Genomic DNA, 22,761 nt, shown 5'->3' on the forward strand with positions numbered 1-22,761 from the left:
CCATAGAGCCCCAGAGCAGTTCTGATTCTGAGGAAGAGCAACAACCCGTCGGAGAGGAGCTCACTCATTGCTCACAGGCACAGCAGCAGGGAGAGATTCCTCCTGCCTGCATTCCTGAGAGAGTGACCCTGGCAGTGAGAGAGCAGGGGATGGGGCCTTGCTGGACACTTGGCGCAGACGCAGGGCGCCAAGAGGAGGCGCTCTGCTCACTTGGCGCTAAAACAGCGGTCGCGTCCCGAGGACCCAAGGGTAAGAGGGAGGACCTCTCCATAGCCCATAAGTTGAGAGTCTTCCCGCCCTCCTCCTTCAAACAGGGACCAACTGCCTTACCTGGAGCTTAGGCTACTCTGCTAACTACCCCAGTGCAGTTCCTTGCTTAGTCGCTGGTGATTAGCATCTGAAAGAGTCATTAAGTTGTAAAAGGAATAAAGCCTTGGAAAGAATCCTTCTCGTCTGTGTCTTGAATTGGCTATTGGAGGGGACCGTAAGAGGCAGCTAGGGCGCTCCTGACACTGGTGTCTCCAGTGTCAGAGGAGACTTTGCCCCTCAACGGTCTCAATCATACCCTTTCACTTTTTCAAATAAAAAAATGCTTATCAAACACAACAGCAGCAACAACTTGGGTTCTATAGGCTGCAGTCAGGGATACCACTGGAGTCGGAACAAAACTGCTATCCAGCCCTGACACTGGAATCACTAGTGTCTGTGGTGGCGGCAGGGGGGCTGGTTAGCCCCCCACACAAGCACTCTGTATTGTCATCTGCAACCTTTTCCATCTCTGCTAGGAATGAGTGGTTGTACTCACTCCTATGGAAGAAAAGAAGCAGAGTCTCTGCACTACCACCACTGTCTCACTGGATCTCAGTGGATGCACTGCCTAAGGCACAGGTCGCCCATTCACGCAACAGAAGTTGGAAACTGGATTCTATAATTTATGATTCTCATCTCCTCATGTATTCCTTTACTTTCTGATTCTCAAATACGTTTTCATATACTTTCCCAGACCGCGTAATGTCTTATTGTGCATAGGCCATTCCAAACACTACCTGTTTGAAACAACATGGCTATGAAACAGATATAGTAGTAACACATAACAAGATGCTGCACACAACTAGCGGATGCTCATTTCTATGCACACAGCACAGCAGATGGGGAGGTGCCCAAATTATGCAGTGCGGATGGAGATAATTCTATACCTTTACATTCTGGTGTGTATCTGTATTGATCCGTATTCAATCTGCACATGTACTTTGTGTTCAAGCAAAGGGATTTGAGGGCATTGGCTATAGTGTATGGATGTCCTTTGCTAGGTTGTGGAGCATGGATTAGATTTTGGTTAATGGCTTTGTAATAGCCTATCCTAGCACTTGGAATATTTTTATTTCCAAACATATTCATATTAATATTTTGACTATATTTGCCTTTTACTCTCAAAAATGCATGCAACAATGTCTTCCAGGAAGCTTGCACTTTGCATATGGTATAATGGTGAAAAACATATGTGCTAATTTCAGTAATATAAGGGGGAGCGGGTTGGATGACCCCCCTCCACGTGCACTTAAACAATGTGTGAGGCAGGTTGTGGGGTTGTATGTGTACCAGATCCCCTCTCATTTGCACAGAGCCCCTTTTGACATGCTCTGAATCTGCAAACAGCAGGGGGCACGGCTGCTGGGTGCATCAGCAATAGAGGATGGGGCTAGTCCACATGTCTCTTTGACCCCCCACATGTTCTTCCAATTCGGGGGGTCACCTGAACCCCCTACTGGGTTTGAGGTGAGATAAGAAAGTTCTATCTGAAATCTGTGATACCCCATTCACACAATACATGTTGCCACTTGATCCTGCAGTTACCAAGTAATGAACATGCTTGTGTGAAACACTCCATTTTCACTATTAGTTTTTTCTGTTGTTAGTTGCCTCGCCCTAATAATTACCACTAGTACTTTTCCTTGTTTAATATCATCCCTCAGATCTTCTCATAGCCTTTTTGTAGAACTACCAGGTAAGTGAAAGTATGTGAACCAAAATTTCATGATTTTTACACCAACCTTCCATTGTGTTTGTGATTACACTTGCTATACTCATTGCTCTTTGCCTTATGGTGGGATCTTCCAGTAAATCCATCGATACCTGAAAAGAACTTGACCGCCTTTTTCTGCTACCTATTTCAGAAGCAGTGCTCTGCAGTGAAGCAAAAAGACTAAATTATCAACATGAATAATATGGAAGCGTATATCAGAAAGATAACACCATGAACACTGAAGCATCAAGAATTGCATGCTACATGCAGCTTAATATTTTTGCATTTATTATGTCAGACTTTTTGGAATATCTAGCACTTCCGATTCAGGTGTTTCATATACCCGTTTAAAGGAATAACTTAAATAGTAAAATGTATTTTATTCATGCTACTAGTACCAGCTGAACTCTTACGATTTTGCAAGGTCAGGCATTTGGCTAGGTGTTATGGGCATGTGTGGCCAGGTGCAGGCCCAAATCTCAGGAACTCTCATGCTTGCCATCACACAGATGTTATGTGTCAACATATTAATTGCCTGGTATCCTTCTGCTTCCCCAAATTGGTGTTAGAATCATAAATATTGGTAAAACTCCTGGTTCACATATGACATCTTATGCATGGTTGTGGACATGCTCCCCATCATGTGTAGAATCATAACACTGGGCCAAATGTCTGATTATTGATGGCTCTCTGATAATTGATCGAAATCCCATTTAGCAAATAGGCTATTGGAAAAAGCATGAAGAACTAGAACCAGAGCTCAGGAGTTTCTGGTTTTATGCTTAGATATCCAAATAGCTTTCATGTCAGGGTCCAAGAAAGAAAATTAAAAAATCAGGTCATGCAAAAACAACAATTAATTACTTATCAGCGTAAAATTTGAGAAGCAGTGTTCCTGCAGGCCTTCAATCCACTCACAAGTGTTTCTCCTTATTAATATATCTAGTATAGTTAATGTTCAATTTCTCTCATTTGCAGCTTGTCACATTCTTTTGTAACTAAAATTAACTAACAATAAAAGTCTGGTTTAACTGAAAGGCAAGCATGCCAGTTATGAACCAGGGGAGATTTACTGGGATAAAATACTGTATGTACCTGCAAACACAGTGCAACAGTTAAGTGAAGAGTCATCAGTCCATATCTATTTACTACAAACCAGTGTTCTGAAACTTCTGAAAAAAATCAGTGTACTTTTTAAGAAATCGAAGTACAGCAATAGAGCAATTATGCCCATTTTAGAGATGGGGAACTGGGGCTGAGATGGGCTGGCCAATCCAAAAAATCTGGTTAATCACATAGCTTGCCCTTGAATGCAAGACTTTTGTTTCACAAATAGCCTGATGGCATCCTCAGTCCAGACTGCGACCTTGGCATTGGTAGGGGCTTTAAACATTTGCCCCTCCCTACTGTGGTCCCATAATCAAAGCTATGGTTTTCCCAGTAGCAACGTATGGCTGTGAGAGCTGGACTATAAGGAAGGCTGAGCGCCGAAGAATTGATGTGTTCGAACTGTGGTGCTAGAGAAGACTCTTACGAGTCCCCTGGACTGCAAGGAGATCAAATAAGCCAATCCTAAAGGAAAACAACCCTGAGTGCTCATTGGAAGGACAGATACTGAAGCTGAAGCTCAAATATTTTGGCCACCTAATGTGAAGAGAAAACTCCCTGGAAAAGTCCCTGATGCTGGGAAAGATTGAAGGCAAAAGGAGAAGGGGATGGCAGAGGATGAGATGGCTAGATAGCATCACCGATGCAATGAATATGGACTTGAGCACACTCCGGGAGAGAGCGCAGGACAGGAAGGCCTGGTGTGCTGTGGTCCATGGGGTCACGAAGAGTCAGACACGACTTAATGACTGAACAACAACAGTAACTGTGGTCCGAAGCCAGATGGAGGCCCCCACAACTCAGAGATACACAGACGCACACACAAACACACACAGAAAGAGAAATCAGGGCTTGAGTTTTAAGAATATACATTGCCTACTGCTTTGCCTTTCTGAAAGCCAGTTCCTGAGTCAGCAGGGGAGCTGCTGGAGGGAAGGGCCCTGCTCATCCCAGAGCAGCATTGAGAACGGAAGAATACCATGGCCTGGTAGGGCTGCCTGTGCAGTGATGGGAGGCGCCTTTTTGCTCTCTCGGGGCTAAACTACACCTATGCCGATCGTGTGGCCATGTGTCATCGTTTTCTTTCCTCTTGTGGAAGCGAGCATGGCTCCAACTTGGACTGGGACCATGGCACTCTGGGAGGGGAGGGATGCAGCTTTCTCCCACCGTTCTCCCCCAACTGCACACACCCTGCTGGGGGTGGGGCTAAAAAAAGAGAAAAAAGTCTCCACTGGAATTCGGGCGATGTGCGCTTATAGGAGAGTGAAAGAAGTAACAGTCAAGCGTAGCTAGATGCTACATGATCAGCACAATGTGTGGTTTGGTCCGAAACGTGCTCAGGATTGCCAGGGAAAGGCAGTAGGACAGGCTCTAGTGGGAGAATGAGACGGAGATGGGAATAGCTGGGGAAGAGGGTGGCGTGAGGGAGAAGGGGTGAGTAGGTGCAAGGAGAGTGAAATGGGAATGGGGCTTCTGACATTTAACAGCATTTACTTACGATAAAGTAAATGCAAATTTGGCCATATAAAAGAAATACATTTCCCCCTTTATAAACAAAGAAACATTGCCTGTTCGATGTGTGTTTGCAAGTACACGCAGCAACAGCTAGACCGGTCATTTCTGTATGGCGCAATTTCAAAGCCCGGATAGTCTCAATCGTATAGCCTTCCCAAGATGCAGAAGCATTCACAGCTTGGATTCCATTCTGTAGAGCCACCATGCCTATGCTATTTAAAACATCCTTACACTGTCATCAGTAGTTGCTTTATCTATTATCACCTCTGGGAGAAGCTGTCCAGTAGGCGACAGGAGTGGAGGTGGTCCTCCTACCAAGGAAACCACCCCATTGCAGTCCACGCTGCTGTGCCTCTTCCCATTCACTGGAAACACGGGCAACAGGGACTGACTAATGTTACTGCTGCGCCGTTCACTATGTCTGCGTAGAAAAAAATAGGAACCACTACGGCTTCCATTGTCTTCAAATGTGCTGTGCTCACTATCAGCATCTGAGCCCCCTTCGGTGGTTTGACCTTTCAAGCTGGAAAAGCTTGCTCTGCTGCTGCGTCTTGTGGGAAACAGCATTGACTACGGAGATATAAATGGAACTGTTAGATGGAAACTTGCAAAGGGATACCTAGGTCCCCATTGTTGTTGTTCTTTCAAGAAATCCTAGAATACTTTCCCAGACACAGAAGATTTGGCAAACAATCAACATATTACCAATAAAGCTTTGTGCAAATTCTCAAAGAAAACTCCCCCCAAAACTTTAGCGGTTCTGTCAAGCTGATACCACTAGGTAAATTATGAACCCTAAAAAAAATTCTGTACTCTTTGGCTTTGTTCTGACAATGATGTCACTTCTCTTTGCTACAGCATGCGCTTACGAACAGAGCCATTCTGTCATGAAAGGCTCCATACATTTAAGATAGTCTTCCTTACTAATTAATGCAATTCAGTTAGCCAGCAACAGTCTGCCTTTCCACATATCAACGACAAGCACAACTGGACAATTAAAAAAAGGAAAGAAAAGACAGCCAGCTGTGAGAAAGTCGCTGAGGAAGGGGTGTGCAGGGGAAAAGCAGCAGATATAGGTAGGGCAAAACATCCTCCGCCTTGAGCAACCATTTCCCTCCTCCAAATTGCACACCTACCCCTGCTTCCTATCCGCTCTTTGGTTCTCAAACAATAAAAGGATGCCAAAGCTTGAGGTTCCATTGTTATGCACTGCTAGAGATCCTTAACACCTGTACATACATCAAGCTGGGTAGAGGGTCTTTGTGCACTTCCTCCCCTTGCTTTCCTTCTGCCCTCCCTCTTCCCCTGCACATAGGACAGGGGTGGGGAACCTCTTTCAGCCCAGAGGCTGAATTCAATTTCAGAGGTTCTCTGCCCCTGCCATAGAACATAATGCCTGAACCAGGATACAGAATCCATCTGACGGTGACTCCATCGTCCAGATCCTGCCTGGAAGCAGAACATTTACAACAGTACAAATAGCACTACAACGTACCTGGTATGGAGAAATGACCCTGGTGTCATATGTGAGTCCCTTTCCTTCCAGAGAAAACCGAAACCCCTTCTTTTTTATGCTACTGTCCGATTCAGATTTTGACATTTTTTTGCCGTTCACTCTATCCTCTCCTAAAGACAACTCTCTCTGCCGTCTTTTCTTCCTCCGGTTCCGTCTTTCTTTAGCACTTTTGGAGCTTAGTCTTGACATTTCTGAAGACGTTTCAGAAAGTCTTCCAAGTGCACCATCATCCTTAAAGTCTCTGTAAGCTGCTGCTGCTGCTAGAGCCTGTCATACCAAGAGATCAAGCACTGTTAATGCTCTGCCTAGGGCATACACAACTACCACAAAATGTTACTTTTTCCAAGATACATTATCTTGGCTTCACATATACCAGGAGGGAGGGAGTAACCTGAATAATTTCCTCTTCCAAAGTAGTAACAAAATGGCTTATCTCTAAGGATTTGGATGAGATATGATCACTGGAAGTAGAACCTAGTGGGCATATATTATGTATGCGTGTATGTATGTTTACTTTTCATGGTGTATTATCAAACACTCCGAAGATGGTATTCTGGTGGAACGCTACTCTCTACAAAATGCTACAATCCACTGATGTGCAGAGCACTCTACCCGGAGTAAAGGACCCTTTATTCTGTATGAAAAAGTTCCAGGAATCCCTCACTTACTTCTTTTTTTGAATCACTGTTCAAGTGTTATATAATCTATTCTAAAAGGTGCAAACGTTTCCCTTACCTGAGCTTCCTCTTGTTGCCTTTTCAGTTGCTCAAGCATCTGCTGATATTCAGCCTCCTTCCGCTCCGCCTCTTCCTTGGTGGCTTGATTCTGCTCATCATAGGCCATGGCGACAACAGCCAAGATCAAGTTGATCAGGTAGAATGAGCCCAGGAAAATCACCAGAACAAAAAAGATCATGTACGTTTTGCCAGCAGCACGCAGGGTCTGGAAAACCACATACAATGTAAGTTAGGGCACAATCCTATGCATGTTTAGACAGAAAACAGTCCTATAACCTCAGCATGGCCTTTCCTCCCCCTTCTACGAACAGCAGCCCCTGTAGGACTGCAGCCCCTTCCACAAACAATAGGGTCCTACTCTGGATTCAAGCCAATGTATATATTTCTCCAAATACTACCCAAAATGTGTTTAGCAAAATATTTATAAGGAAACTATTATATTATGTAATATCAGCACAGCTGAACAGTATTTCAGAATATTTAATTTACCATTTCGGTACTTTGAAATTTAAGAACATGGATTATGGGACTTTTTCATATAAATTCCCTGAGAAAAAACAAGGAAATGATTAGTCAAACAAACCTCCTTAGAAGTAAACCCAAGTTGTGAAGTTACCAGGAAACTTGATGGATTTGCTCCCTTTTACTAAACATAATTTAAATGGGATGGTTTTTACATTATAGTTTGGAAAGTAAATTGATACTTAGAATAGTTATCTTGTTCCTTATGTGGAAAAATCAGTCAGCTATTTTGCACACCAATAAATAGGGAAGCTTGTGGATGCAACAAGCTCTGTTTTGCACCAGAGAGCCAGTGTGGTGTAGCGGTGAGAGTATTGGGCTGGGAGCCGGGAGATCCCGGTTCTAGTCCCCACTCAGCCATGGAAGCTCACTGGGTGACTTTGGGCCATTTGCAGACTCTCAGCCCATCCTACCTCACAGGGTTGTTGTTGTGAGGATAAAATGGAGAGGAGGAGGATTGTGTACGCTGCCTTGGGTTCCTCAGGAGGAAAAAAGGTGGGTTATAAATGTAATAAATGTAATGTAATGTGATTGTCCATGGAATACTATTTCTTCCTTTGACTTGCCTTTAGCCCCTTTCAGGTATTAATTTCAACACATAGAATGAATGTGCATATGAGAAAGACAAGTTCTGTCTGTCCCCAGGCTACACATTCATTCAGATGGTTCCAGGCAGCCTTACCAGCTTGGCCTTGGCTCTGGTGCTGCTGCTGAATGCCAGGTCAGTCCAAAACTAAATCTCCCTCATGTGTATGCGGGGGCCAACCTGGTATGTCTTGCTGAGACCTGGATGGGTGAATTGGGAGGGGTTACTGTCTCCCAGATGTGCCCTCCTGGGTACTCGGTGCAGCACCAACACCGACTCGAGAGTGGGGGAGTGGGGGTCTATAGGAATACAATCTCCCTCTCTAGGCTTCCTGTTCATTCAAGTGCAGGTCTTGAGTGTCTGTATCTTGTGTTGGGTAGCCAGGACAGATTAGGGATTCTGTTGGTGCACCGCCCACCCCGCTGCCCATCAGACTCCCTGCCTGAGCTGACGGAGGTGGTCTTGGACTTGGTGTTGAGGACCCCTAGGATGATGGTCCTGGGGGATCTCAACTTCCATGCCGAGGCTGCTGTATCCGGGATGGCTCAGGACTTCATGGCTGCCATGACAGCCATGCAGCTGTCTCAACATGTAATCAGCCCAACGCATGTAAAAGGGCACACGCTTGATCTTGTTTTCTCGACTGGGCAGGAGGATGGTGGTCTGAAAGTGGAGGAATTAACATCTATCCCCTTGTCATGGTTGGATCACTTCCTATCAGGGTTTAGACTCTTGGTGGCCTTTCCCCTCCACAAGGGTAGGGGACTTATTAAAATGGTCCACCCTGGAGGCTAATGGATTCTGATGGGATTCCAGAGGGCTCTTGAGGATTTTCCTGCTGGTATGACTGGTGCTCCTGTCGAAGCCCAGGTTGCTCTGTGGAATGCAGAGATGACTTGGGCAGTTCACATGATCGTGCCCAAGCGCCCTCTCCCTCTGAGCAGAGCCCGGCCAGCTCCTTGGTATACACCTGAGCTGAGGGCAATGAAGCAAGAGGGGCGACAGCTAGAATGCAGGTGGAGGAAAACTCATGCTGAGTCTGACCAAACACAGGTTAGAGCTCATTATCGAGCCTACTCTGTAGCAGTGGGGGTGGCAAAGAGACAGTTCTTTTCCACCAGCACTGCATCTTCTCAGTGTCGTCCAGCGGAGCTTTTCTGAGTGGTTCATGGCCTGCTACATTCTGGGCCAAGGAAAGAAACTGAGGAACCCTTGGTAGCACACTGTGATGAGTTTGCATGGAACTTTGATGATGAAGTCACTCAGATTCGTCATGAATTGGACACCATGATTAATGCAGTTTCAATTAGTAGAGGCGTCCAGAGCACCGTCTGGTCCAGTTTTATTGGATGAGTTTCAGTTTTGAGGCCTGAGGATGTGGATAAGGTGCTTGGCCAAGTCCGGGCAACCACCTGTGTACTTGACCCTTGTCCTTCATGGGTTATTACATCAAACAAGGAAGGGATATCTGGCTGTGTCCAGAAGGTTGTAAATTCCTCCCTGAGAATGGGAGTGGTGCTGGCCTCTTTAAAAGAGGTGGCAATCAGGACGCTCCTGAAAAAGCTTAACATGGACCTGGAGCATGTTGACAACTAAAGAATGGTGGCTAACATCCTCTTCCTGGGCAAGGTGCTTGAGCGGGTGGTTGCAGGACAACTCCAGGCACTCTTGAATGAAAAAGATTATCTAGATCTATTTCAGTTGGGCTTCAGGCTTGGTTTGGAATGGAAACTGCCTTGGTCGCCCTGTGGGATAATCTTTGCTGGGAGAGCGACAGTGGGAGTGCAACCCTGTTGATTCTCTTGGACCTCTCAGTGTCTTTTGATATCATTGATCATGGTATTCTTCTGGATACCATGCCTGGGCTGGGAGTTGGAGGCACTATACTGCAATGGTTCTGCTCCTACTTGGATGGCCAATTCCAGAAGGTGGTGCTAGGGGATTATTGCTCTGTTCCTTGGCAACTATGCTATGGGGTTCCACAGGGTTCTATTTTATCCCCTATGCTGTTCAACATCTACATGAAACTGCTGGGGGGGGGGTGTTATCTGGAGGGGTGGGCTTAAGTGCCATCAAGATGCAGATGACACCCTGCTCCATCTCTCTTTTTCATCAAATCCAGGTGAGGCAGTGGCTGTTCTGAATCAGTACCTGGGCACAGTAATGGACTGGATGAGGGCCAATGCACTGAGACTCAGTCTAGGCAAGACAGAGGTACTGTTAAGTGGGTGATTCATCTGCCCAGCTAGCTGATGTTCAACCTGTTCTGGAGGGGGCTGCACTCTCCCTAAAGATTCAAGTTCATTGTTTGAGGGTGCTCTTGGACCCAGAACTGTCACTTGACGCATGGATGGACTTGGTGGCATGGAGCACCTTTTATCAGCTTAGGCTGATATACCAACTATATCTGTATCTGAACAGAGGTAGCCCAGCTACAGTTACCCATGCTTTGGTAACCTCTCATCTGGATTACTGCAATGCATTATACATGGGGCTGCGTTTGAAAACAGTCCAGAAACTTCAGCTGGTCCAAAATAGGGCAGCGAGAGTGTTAACTGGGACTGGCCAATGAGATCACATTATGCCAGTACTTTTCCAGCTGCACTGGCTGCCAGTCCATGTCTGGGCCCGATTCGAAGTGCTGTTATTAACATTCAAAGCCCTAAATGGCTTGGAGCCAGGTTATTTGAAGGATCATCTCCTCCTATAAGTACCTGCCTGGACCCTAAGATCTTCTCAGGGGTCCTTCTCCGGGAGCCCCTGCCAAAGAAAGTGAGGTGGGTGGCTACCAGGAAGAGGGCCTTTTCTGCTGTGGCACCCTAGCTGTGGAATGATCTCCCTACAGAGCTTCACTGGTCACCCACGTTGTATTCCTTTTGGCACCAGGTGAAGACCTTTTTATTTTCCCAGCATTTTAGCACTCTAGTCTTCTAGCTCTGCTGTTTTAAATCTGTATTTTAAATCTCTGCATTGCTGCTAGGTTTTATTCAGGTTGTATTTTTATAATGTAGTTTTAAGCAGTCATATTTTATATTGTTTTGTGCTTTGTGCTTTTAATTTCTGTGAACTGCCCACACAGCTTCGGCTATTGGGGAGTATAGAAATAAATAAATAAATAAATAAATAAATAAATAAAATCCATTCATTCAAAAATAGCCTATAGTTATGCTGCCTGGGTGTTCTGTTCAGGTGCTCAATTAACAAACACATAGGGGCCGGGGGTGGAGCCTGATGCTGCCTTATGCTTGTGCATAATGTACAAACAAAGTTTTTACCTTGTATCTACTATTCTGCTGTACCAGGGTGGGCAGAAAGTAGATCAGGGCCTAGTGACAGATGTCTAGGTGATCAGAAGTATCTGACTCCCAACTGTTAAACATTAGCAGCAAGAAAATGATTTCCCATTCCCATCCTCAAGTTATACTCCTTAAAATAAAAAATGGGATAACTTGGAGTGGATTTGTGCATGGAAGGACTGTGACCTCCATTCTGTTCTGGTATTCAGAACAAATTCAGAATTTGTCAGTTCTAAGTGTACCAGTCTCCAGTTGGTGAATCTCAGAATTCTAGTAAAACAAACAAAGTAGATCTCACAAGCTTGAAGTCTGCACAGCCCTATTACACTCAAATGCCTTTTCAGCATTTTCTGTTCTATCTATTGCACCACATTATTTGAATGAAAACAGATGTGAGGAAACTTCTTTGGTTTCCTTTAACTACATTAAATCTTGTCATGGTTTTCTATGCACTATGTGAAATCTAATCCTTTCTCTTGGGGGTGTGGGGGAAAACTGGTTTACAAACATTCTTCACCCAAAAGATGTCATTTTAATTGCATGGCCATTTGCATGTAGGGAAAGATATTTTTTCTACCATGGTCTTTCCCTAGATCAGTAGAATTTCATTTGGAGACTTCTCACCAGTTGGTAAAGATTTTCCCAGTAGTCCTGAGTCATCAGCCGAAAGAGTGACAAGAAGGCCCAGCTGAAGGTATCAAAGCTTGTGTAGCCATAGTTGGGGTTAGTACTAGCTTCAATACATGTATATCCTTCTGGACATTTGCTACAAAAGACAATGGCAAAATGACTGTTTCTATATCGGAACTGACATTATGCCTCCTAACTCAAATGGAACAGTTTTGGTTAGCACATTTTAAGTATGGTGAAAGAAAAGGGTAAAACTAAACAAAAAACCATGAGGAGGCAAACCCCCAAAGTGATGCTCATAAAATATAAACCTATTGTGATGTGTGATAAGCCCAAGGTGGGGTGACTAGTTCTTTTCTTCAGGGGCAAGGAAGCTGTACAGTGGAATCCTGGGCATGTCTACTCAGAAGTAAGACCCATTGTTTGAATGATGCTTACTCCCAGGTAACTGTGCATAGTATTGCAGAGGTGCAATCCTATGCATACCTAGCTGGGAGTAAGCTCCACTGAAAACAATGGGACTTATGTCTGAGTAGACATGCCCAGGATTGCACTGTTAGTATTTTATACAGGAATGCTTGAGGAGTTCAATCTTTGTGAATTCTGATGCAAACTTCCATGCATCGAGGACTAATGTACAGAATGGGATGTAATTATCCTTTTGATTTCTCACTTCTCTGAATTTCACAATGCAGTTTTTTGCTTGATTTTTTTTTTTAGCCAAAACATGTTTCAAAATGCCTATTTTAGGGTAAAATTTAAAATGCTTATAAATGCTCATACATTTTATGAGAAAATACATTCAAAGGTATGTATTTAAATATGTTTTTGGTGCAGTTTTTTAAAAAGCAGATTAATATGTAAATAGGACAGAATTCAATGAACACAGGCAAATTGACACAGAAATAGTCACTGACAAAATAATTGGCAACAATTCACTAAAGAACATGAATCGCTTAGGGGTAAATCCAATGTTAGGCAAGTGGACTTCCACTTGCACTACGAGAGATTCTTCTGCTACTCTCTGGTGCAGGCCCCTGCCCACATGCAGCCTAAGTCTGCTCTGGAAGGCCACCCAATTCTCTGGAGCAGATTTGGGGGGTGGGCAGGGGAATGCAGGGGAGAGGGGAAACTTGATCAGCCAGTGTGGTCCATTCTGATAGCAGAAGGACACCACTGGATACAACCTTTAGAGTATATCACAATGCATTTCCACTTTCCGAGCATCAGTTTGAAGGGTTGCCCCATTTATTGTTCTTTCCACTTTGGGGTGTTGCTCCTCCAATCCTTTTGGGGGAAAAAAGGACAAACTCTGTTTCAATCTGAACTATGCCTCTGACATTATAATTAATTGTATAAAGTAAGTCACATTAACTTATCAGAATTTGAAGAAACAATCTACATTTCTACAAAGACATTACAGAAAATAAATATTTATGCTAATTTGGCCCTTGGATCCACCTGCACTGCATGAGTGGGAAGACAGGGCCACTCTCACAAGGAGGAGGTCCAATTTCTGCCAATTCCTCTGTCCAGCTACAGTTCCCTGTGCCACATGGCACGCTACTTTGAAGTGTCCCCCAACCCTCAGGAGCAGCTTTTTGAGGGGCAGAGGGGGCTGTGGAAGGAAAGAGGAAAGCCCCATTCCATGACTGGAATTGCGGCTCATAGTTCTTAAGATCCAAATTATGGTATCCAGTGAATTAGCCAACTTAGATTCTCTTATTAGTGGTGGATTCTCCTTGCACACAACATTTTGAAAGTTGCTTACCCGGCATCTGTGCTATTTCCACAAAGCAAGGGATCCTTTGCATCTTTCAAAATGTAAAAATTCTCTGTTAAGAAAAAAAGTATCTTACTATGTTGTTATTCAAATCAGGATCACTTTATTATACCAGATTTGCTACAAAAGAACATGTTAATAATAAGGGCTACAATCCAACAAGCCCTTCGGGTGGGTGCACGTACGGACTGCACAAAGATACACAATGGAGATTTCCCCTTCTTATCTCAACAGGTATCTTATTCCCAGTATTGCATAGTGTTTGGTGCTCCACTGATTTTAAAAATCAGAAACTTATTTTGGACCTATATACTAGAAGAACTGCTGTGAGGAGGACAAAAAAACTAAAAAAAGATACAAGTCCTGCAGCGTGCTGAAGGATTATCTGGATTGTGCCAAGAGTTTTGTATCTCGTACAACTGGGACAATTCACAAATTACATGTTTAGGTTTTCCTGTAAATGGTTTTGTAACTAAAACAGGAAAATGTTAATGCAACAAATACATTTGCAGACATGTGTATCACACAGGTACACTCTTTAGGAGATTTCGTTGGGCTGCAGCTGATTGGCCTGTTGAGTGTATGGTCAGTGTGCCTAGCCCAGGTTCGCCTCTGGATAACGTGTCAGATTACTACATCTTATTCATATTTGAATGATGTTTGCAGTCTCTACAGGATAAGAGAATACAGTAATAAGGAGGACTGGGAACTCCACTGTGTGCATTAACACTAAAAATATGTTTGTAACGTATGCAGTCACATCTGCCATCCTAGGACTGGACTTGCATCCCATGTGAGCCAGTGTGGTGTAGTGGCGAGAGTGTTGGACTGGGAGCCGGGAGATCCGGGTTCTAGTCCCCACTCGGCCATGGAAGCTCACTGGGTGGCTTTGGGCCAGTCACACATTCTCAGTCCAACCCACCTCACAGGGTTGTTGTTGTGAGGATAAAATGGAGAGGAGGAGGATAATGTAAGCCGCCTTGGGTTCCCTGCAAGAGGAAAAAAGGCGGGGTATAAATGCAATAAATAAATAAATAAAAAATGTGAGAAAATATAAAAGCTAAGAACTCAAGTTGACTATGGTTCTACATCCATCTATCATAGTGGTGGGGAGATAGGGAATGTGTGAAATGCCTCTTTTTCTGAGCATGAGAGATCAGCAGCACAAGAGGTCAACTGTAGCGGACTGCTTTCAGGGCTCATCACAACTATGTATTTAAATGTAAATGTAGACCCCACTTAGGACTTTGGCTTCTGGCTCCTAACCTCTTCAAAAGACTCTTCTTTTTAAAGGGAAATAGCTGATGACCTGGTTCTCATGATGAGCCACAGCCTCACTGTGGGTTAAATAACCCATGGTGGGCTGTTTTGTTGTACAAACCGGCCCAATGAGTTAAACCTGAGTGGCTAGATAGCTAGATTAGATTGTCAGTAATTCTTCCCAGTAATCCACATGTCGCAAGATTCTATGCATGTTTATGTAAAGCTCAATGGGAATTACTTCCAGGTAAGTGTGTACAGAATTGCTGCCAAGACTGGCATCAGGGTCCCTCCACTCACCACTGCACCACCTATCCCCTGGAGAGCCACATTGGCAAGAGAAAGTGGTTGGTACAGCTCTTCAGAGAGCCGGCCAGACCCAAATGCCTGGATCTGATGGGGCCCTTCCCCAGAGCCAAGCATTGTGGAGACTGGAGAGGTGCCCTAGGAGGCTGCCTGTGCCACAAGTGATCTCCTTGGACACCTCTCCCCGGGAGCAGCTGCCCACCCTCTGTTTAGGCAGAGCAGGTGAGCAGCAGTGGTGGAGAAAGCAAGGAGGAGGAGGGGAGCCCAGAGCCTTTGGTGGCACCATGCCCGAGGGCCCCCAGATGTCTGGTGCTGGCCCTGGCCCTGACTGCTGTGTAAGGTTATCGCCATAAGGAAGTTGGACAGTCTGAAGGATAATTACTTGCAATTTTCATCAAGCTAGCATCAGAGCACCAACAGAATTTTGGAACGGTCTGAATATATTTTAATATTACACTTGAAAACACTAATATATTAATCCCTGTGATTAATCAATTATATTACAATATAAAACATGAGTTATTAACTGGTTATATATTGCGGTTACATACGGCATCTGTCTGCTCTGAAAGGGTGTTGCTAATGGCATAGATTTTTTTAAACAATCGTTTCTCTTCATTTAAGTAATGTCTTCATTTAAGCAATGTTATTTGTCCTACAATGAATAGTTTTCCATGATATTTAGTCCAGAGTAACCACTAAAATAACTTACTTAAGAGAAACTCTTAGGTTAATTACCATTACAGTGACATGTAGGTTTCTCTCTTTTAATTGACTGATAGGAAATCAGCTAAAAACAGAAACAATGGGCTGAATTTTAGAGATCTGAGTCAAATTTTTCCTTGTTTAAATCTCACATTTCAAATGCCATTTTGAAAGCCAAAGGTTGAAATCTTAAGCACACTTCTTCGGGAATCAATCCCATTGAATACAGTGAAAGTTACCTCCAAGTAGACCTGCACAGGATTGTGCTGTAAATATAATTTTTATTCATCAAATTGTCAGCTTTTATCTGAGTCGGCCCCAACACAACCTGTGACACAGGTCTTTTTTTCATTATATAGACAGAAAATAATGGCCGAGTCACAACTAATCATTGCTGATTTTTTTAAAAGGCCAGTAGTTTATTTAAATTAGAGGTGGGAAATGAGGTGATGGAGGGCATGTTTGTGCATGTCAGCTGGACAAGGGGTCGGAATAGCAGGTGCCAGAAGTATTGCTTTGGGGCAATATTGGTGTAAAGTCAGCACTCCAGAATGGATCCCATATGCCATTAAATATGGGCAGCATATTCCTTCATATAAAGTCCCTTTCACACGTAACCCATGTGAAGGGCACCCACACACGGAAAGGGAAGTGGGACCATGCCACTGGCTCTGCTCGTGGCACCACATGGCTCTTTGCCCATCCACGATGTCCATGCACATCTACAGCAGTGAAGCCTATGGGTGTAGGCTTCCAAGGCATCAGGAGCCGTGATTGCTTAGGGTTCCTGGCTGCATGGAAGCCTACATGTATAGGCTTCCCAATGCAGGTGTCCATGTTCAACATTAAGTCATCAGAGGCAGGGCAGCTGATGTGCACAACATTGGGGGTGGGTCCAGGAAGTGGGGGTCCCTTCCCTTTCAAAATAGGAAGGGGGTAATATGTTACTCTTGAGACATCCATATCAGCTGGACAAAGTGATTCCTAACCAGTTGCTAAAGAATTAAGGGAACATGATAAATCCAAGTGATGTACATCTTATTTAGGGCCCAAGTGGCAAGTGAACAAAGCAGAGCTGGTTCCAGGTTTGGGGAGGCCGTTGGGGAAGATGCATATAGTGGTGCCTCCTCTATGAGTGGCCTCCTCCCACCTCCTCCTCACCACTACCCATTCTCTTGACACCAAGGCTACAGCCACCCAAAGTGAAAGTGCCACACAACTAGAGGATGTTGCCCCTTGCCCTCACCCTTGTCACTGTGAGCATGCTCAAAGAAGGCATGTGAACATGCAGCAACAGAAAGAGGCATAGCAGCATAGCCAGGAAAGCTCAAGGGGTAAGCAGTGGGCCCCCTGCTGGAACATGGGCACCAACAGGTACCCCTGATGCTGGCCTGAGAACAAAGAATTCACAGATGGTGCCTAGTGAGTCCTTGGTTTTAATTTTTGTGAACCGCCCAGAGAGCTTTGGCTATTGGGCAGTATAGAAATGAAATGGATGGATGGATGGATAAATAAATAAATAGTGTGAGGTTGATTCTCTGAATTCACAGAAATCCTTTTTGCTACAGTTAGGTTACGACTCACTTTCTCCAACTGAATGATGGTTATTATGACTTGCCCAAGACTGAATTCACGGCACCTCCTAGATTTGTATCCAAGTGTCTCATTGGACCCCAAGGGCACATTTATCAAACCTCACCTTTTTTTTTAATGTATTCAGACCACATGAGATCTGTTCCATTGTAGAACTCTGCAAACCGTGGGTCTTGATAAGAAGAATTACTTAGGGGCCAGAGCAAACATTTTTGCCTCAAGTTACCCATGAACAGCTGCAACCCTATTAGTGCGAACACACTCAGACAAAACACAGTCAGGATCATGACATCTGAGAGTTTCTTCACTGACTGAATGAGCGCTCCCACAATGGTTTTCAGGCCTAAAAAGGAGAGAAAGACACAAATAACCTTTGACTTCTGCTTGAGGTTTCATGTAATGGAATTGCATTCAAAGTATAGCTATTGAAATGAAAAACTTCATGCAGTTAGCTCCTATACTTGAAAGCTATTTTTTTGCCATAGGATAAAAGAGAAAGCATTTTAGTTCATAACAAATGGAAAGCTGTCCAAAATGGAAATTGCGAATGGAAATGAAAAGTACACCATCTCTAAACTAGCCATATAAAAGCCGGTGCCTTGGTTATTCATGCTTTGCATACATTTCATGTAAAGAAAAAATTGTACCCATCGTAAATTTTTTCATTCATGACTTCATTAAGCATGTCCTTTCAAGCCAGAAAATTGTGAGGAAAGGTATCTCACGGTACTATTTCATGCAATTTCCATGCTATTCTTTCTTGGCTTATTGCTATCAACTTTGCAAGTGATTCAGCTTTCTAAACATTGAAATTTTCAATCCCAAGTTATTGCAATAAACAGTGACAGTTATCTAAATACGATGGCCAGAACTCTTTTTTCATATTGATGTGGGAGAGAAAATTTAATATTTTAATATGCAACATACAAAATCTATATATGGTGTCATGCAAGAATATGTTAAACTCAAAGGCTGATTTTTTCAGGCAATAAAATAGAAGGAATCATTTCAGTTAAAAAATTTTTGGATTCCTTGTATTTAAAACAACAACGCATGGCTAGGCTAGCAAGAAAGCTTGTCCAAAAAGCTATGAAATTCACGCTTTGGTGAATTTAAAATTCAGCCTCCATGTTTAACCTAGCTCTCACCTGGGATGACTGATATTGTTTTCAATGCCCGGAGAACTCTGAATGTTCTCAACGCTGAGACATTGCCCAGGTCCACAAACTCTGTCACATATCTGTAATAGGGGAGTTCACACACAAACACAATGACAGGATAAAAAGGAACAGTTGGGAGGAACAAGGGACCTAACACCTTACACCACTTACTTCTTACCTGGGATTACAGAAATTGTTTTCAAAGCTCTCAATACTCTGAAAGTTCGAAGAGCTGAAACATTGCCTAGGTTTACAAATTCTGTTATATACCTGTAGAATTAAATCACAGTTATTCAGAATTGAGGAAGACTTTATGCTACTTACCTGGATACTTCATTTAAATCTTTTTTGGCAATTAAACAAGTTATTTGTATTTGCATTAAGTGCAATCCCATGTCCAATAGACTTATACCCAAGTATGTGTGGACAGGACTGCAGCTGCTCCATTCTTTCTCTTCATATTTTCCAAACTAAATTAAGGTAAGGTGGGCAATTCAGTGCAGAGTATCATGTTGAAAATCTACAACGGAGATCAGGGACCACTAATACTTGCTGCAATTTATGTATCACATTTCAAAACTTATTCTCTCGAATCAGAATGGCTTGAAACATAATTTTCAGGTTGTAGAAATGTATATCAGGGGCAGCATTTGCCTATACCTGCTTTAAGGAATGTCAATTATATAATGGTTTCAGCAAGGGGAACTATGTCCATTTAAAAACAAGGGGCAAAATTGACTATTGTATGAGTCCACTTGTGCAACAAGCCTTCTCTTCTCCTCCCCGCTGCAGCCCCTTCAAACCTATTCCAGAGGGTTCCTCAGTTCTTGAGGATATGCATGGGGCTGCAGGGGGGTGGGGGAACCACCACCTCCATATTCCACTGATGGAAGCCATTCCATTGGTGAGAGGAATTAACTGGATATCACCTAAACTAATCAAATCTAAAATAAAGGCAAGATTTGTACTTTTTCTTTGCTAATATTAAGAGACACCACTTCTGCAGTATTTGATAAGAATTCAAATATTAATATTTGTTAAGGTGGTAAATCATGCAGATGCAAACCTAATAACATCCATTTTTCAAAATCCACTCAGATTACCATTTTTAAAAAACTGTTGAATACTTACGCAAATGAAATTACAAGGAAATCGAGCCAATTCCAGGGGTCTCGAAGGAAAGTAAAACTATCTATACAGAAACCTCGTGCAAAAATCTTTATGAGTGACTCAAATGTATAAATTCCAGTGAATGTGTATCTAAAGGGGGGAAAAAATCCAAGCAAATGTTTCATTCCATAGGATTAAATATAAATATTTGTTCACTTAAAAAAACCCCTTTTGCACAACAGTAAGAGAAAGCTCATGAAACCCCTTACAAGAATTTAATGCTCTTCCATTACCATGTCAACCCTTCCTTTTTTTATTATTTCTGTGTTGTGGTTAAAATGAACATATTACTCAGAAAAGATGCTAGGTGTTTATGCAAGTGCTGAAAGTCACTTTAGGGTGTAATCCTACGGAGATAGTCGTCAGCCTCTGAACTCGGAGGCTGACGACTACCCAATGCAGGCTGGCCAGAGCACGGAGGCGATCCTTGCCTCTGTGCTCCAGCCGCCATACATTTCAGGCTAGACAGGCGAATTCGCCTGTCTAGCCAGGGAGCTTCGGAGCAGGAGGGAGGCCATGCAGCACATAGGAAGCTGCATAACACAGCTTCCGCAGTCTCCTCCCCTCCCTGCCCCCGGACTGCCCCCTTTTCCCCATCTCTGTGCTCCATTTCCAGCGCAGGGATGTAGCCAGCATGGAGAAAACCATACCAGCTACGAGGTGATGTGGGAGGGGGTAGGAAGCGCGATTTCTGGGCTCTGAGATTGGAGCCCTGATTCTGACTTTGGAGCTCAGAAATTGAAAAAAATCCTGTGTCCCCCAGACACTGTCTAGGGGACATAGGATTGCTCCCATACTATAGAATTACTTAAAGAATCATAAGACCTCATTAAAACTTCAGTGGGTATTGAAAAATGTTACAAATTCAGGCATGACAATGGATAGTTATTTTTTAAATGCCATCAGAGGCTTAGAGGGAGTCCAGATCCAGTGCTGATCAAATTTGCAGATGACACAAAATTGGACGGGATAGCTAATACTTTGGAACACAGAAACAACATTCAAGGTGATCTGGATAGACTGGAGCACTGGGCAGAAAACAACAGAATGACATTGAATAGGGATAAATGCCCAGTTCTGCACCTAGGAAAAAGAAACCAAATGCAGAGTTACAAGATGGGGGATACGTGGCTCAACCACACTACAAGCGAGAAAGATCTTGGAATTGTTGTCAATCACAAGCTGAATATAAGCCAACAATGTGATGTGGCTGCAAAAAAGGCCAATGCTATTTTGGGCTGCATTAATAGAAGCATAGCTTCCAAATCCTGGGAAGTACTAGTTCCCCTCTACTCAGCACTGGTTAGGCCTCATCTGGAGTACTGTGTCCAGTTCTGGGCACCACACTTTAAGAAGGATGCAGACAAACTGGAGAGGGTTCAGAGGAGGGCAACAAAGATTATCAGGGGACTGGAAACAAAGCCCTACGAAGAGAGACTGAAAGAACTGGGCATGTTTAGCCTTGAGAAGAGAAGACTGAGGGGAGATATGATAGCACTCTTCAAGTACTTGAAAGGTTGTCACAGAGAAGAAGGCCAGGATCTCTTCTTGATCATCCCAGAGTGCAGGACACGGAATAATGGGCTCAAGTAACAGGAAGCCAGATTCCGGCTGAACATCAGGAAAAACTTCCTGAGTGTCAGAGCAATACGACAATGGAACCAATTACCTGGGGAGGTGGTGGGCTCTCCCACACTGGAGGCCTTCAAGAAGAGGCTGGACAGCCATTTGTCAGGGATGCTCTGACTTGGATTTCTGCATTGAGCAGGGGGTTGGACTCGATGGCCTTGTAGGCCCCTTCCAACCCTCCTATTCTATGATTCTATGATTCTATGAGTGCACCAAGTATTCAGTAGAGAGAGAGAGAGATGTATTCCTTCTCTGTAGCTGAATAAAGAGGAGCAATAATATATAATGAAGGAAACTGGAGTCTGAAAGAAAGACTAACTGGCATCACAAGAGATCAAAAAGGGAGGCAATTCTCAGAGTTTGGGATGAACCAAACTTAAGATTGGAAAAATGAGAAACTGAGAGAAACTTACATTTACAGGTTTATCCATCCCTAGAAGTGTCCTGAGTGGAAGTTCACTCAAGGGGTATTCTGGCTGGTGGGAGCAAACACTGCATCTAGCCAATGTCTTTACAGTTTTACAAAATTCAAATAAAATGAATTTCTACAAGAAACTTTGAGTTTGTTTGGATATGACATTTAAACCACATTAAGAGTGCAATCCTAAAGGCAAGACCCAGGCAGGATGGATGGAATGACAGAGGCTTTTACAGCTCCCAGTTCCACCTTAAATGCAATTTAAGCTAGATGGGCATCTGAGCCAGTCTAGTTACCTAACCTCTCAGTGAGCAGAGCCGGCAATGGAGATGTTTTTGGATTGAGTGGATCCACCTCTCTTCTTCTCCCTCCCCTCTCCACCCACTATGCCCTCCCAAGGACGACAGAATTGCTCTGCTCATGTGCTTTATTTAATTGTTTTGCTAAGCAAATATTTCAGTTCAAGTACATATAGCTATTGGGGCATAAAATTAATAAGTACTTTGTTAGTCAAAGAAACATGCTAAATCAGACCACACTCTTACTTAGGGCATCGGAAAATGTTCCAGGAAAGTTTCCAGTTCAAAAGTTTCCAGAAAACCCATATCACTGCCTAGAAGTGTTTTCAGGGATGCATAGCTTTTAAAATAACACCGTCACTTGTCAGGGATGCTTTGACTTGGGATTCCTGCATTGAGCAGTGGGTGGGACTCGATGGTCTTATAGGCCCCTTCCAACCCTACTATTCTGTGGTTCTATGATTAAACAGTTTCAGATCCTATACAGAGTCTAGCATATTTAACCC

The 22,761-nt window shown here is 43.6% G+C and overlaps 1 protein-coding gene across 12 annotated transcripts in view; it reads right to left on the bottom strand.

Moving 5' to 3' along the window:
* Positions 1 to 22,761, bottom strand: part of LOC146358477 (sodium channel protein type 2 subunit alpha-like) — an 83,871-nt gene that overhangs the window by 56,210 nt on the left and 4,900 nt on the right. For 2 of the 12 annotated variants that reach the window (XM_084811945.1, XM_084811928.1), the window contains exons 4-12: positions 19,871 to 19,999; positions 18,918 to 19,009; positions 17,686 to 17,922; positions 13,704 to 13,767; positions 11,927 to 12,068; positions 6,897 to 7,103; positions 6,141 to 6,428; positions 4,877 to 5,215; positions 2,052 to 2,184 (exon numbers count right to left, since the gene is read on the bottom strand). In XM_084811945.1, the coding sequence (XP_084668071.1) occupies positions 2,052 to 2,184; positions 4,877 to 5,215; positions 6,141 to 6,428; positions 6,897 to 7,103; positions 11,927 to 12,068; positions 13,704 to 13,767; positions 17,686 to 17,922; positions 18,918 to 19,009; positions 19,871 to 19,999 (1,631 nt within the window). Of the gene's footprint in view, positions 1 to 2,051; positions 2,185 to 4,876; positions 5,216 to 6,020; positions 6,042 to 6,107; positions 6,429 to 6,881; positions 7,104 to 11,926; positions 12,069 to 13,703; positions 13,768 to 17,680; positions 17,923 to 18,727; positions 18,820 to 18,917; positions 19,010 to 19,870; positions 20,000 to 22,761 lie in introns of all 12 variants that reach the window. The other 10 variants (XM_084811923.1, XM_084811921.1, XM_084811993.1 and 7 more) reach the window with 10 other exon arrangements.

The sequence above is a fragment of the Heloderma suspectum genome, chromosome 1 (assembly GCF_057233095.1).
Source record: "Heloderma suspectum isolate Gila_16-S chromosome 1, 16-S_ref, whole genome shotgun sequence".
NCBI classification, from domain to species: domain Eukaryota; kingdom Metazoa; phylum Chordata; class Lepidosauria; order Squamata; family Helodermatidae; genus Heloderma; species Heloderma suspectum.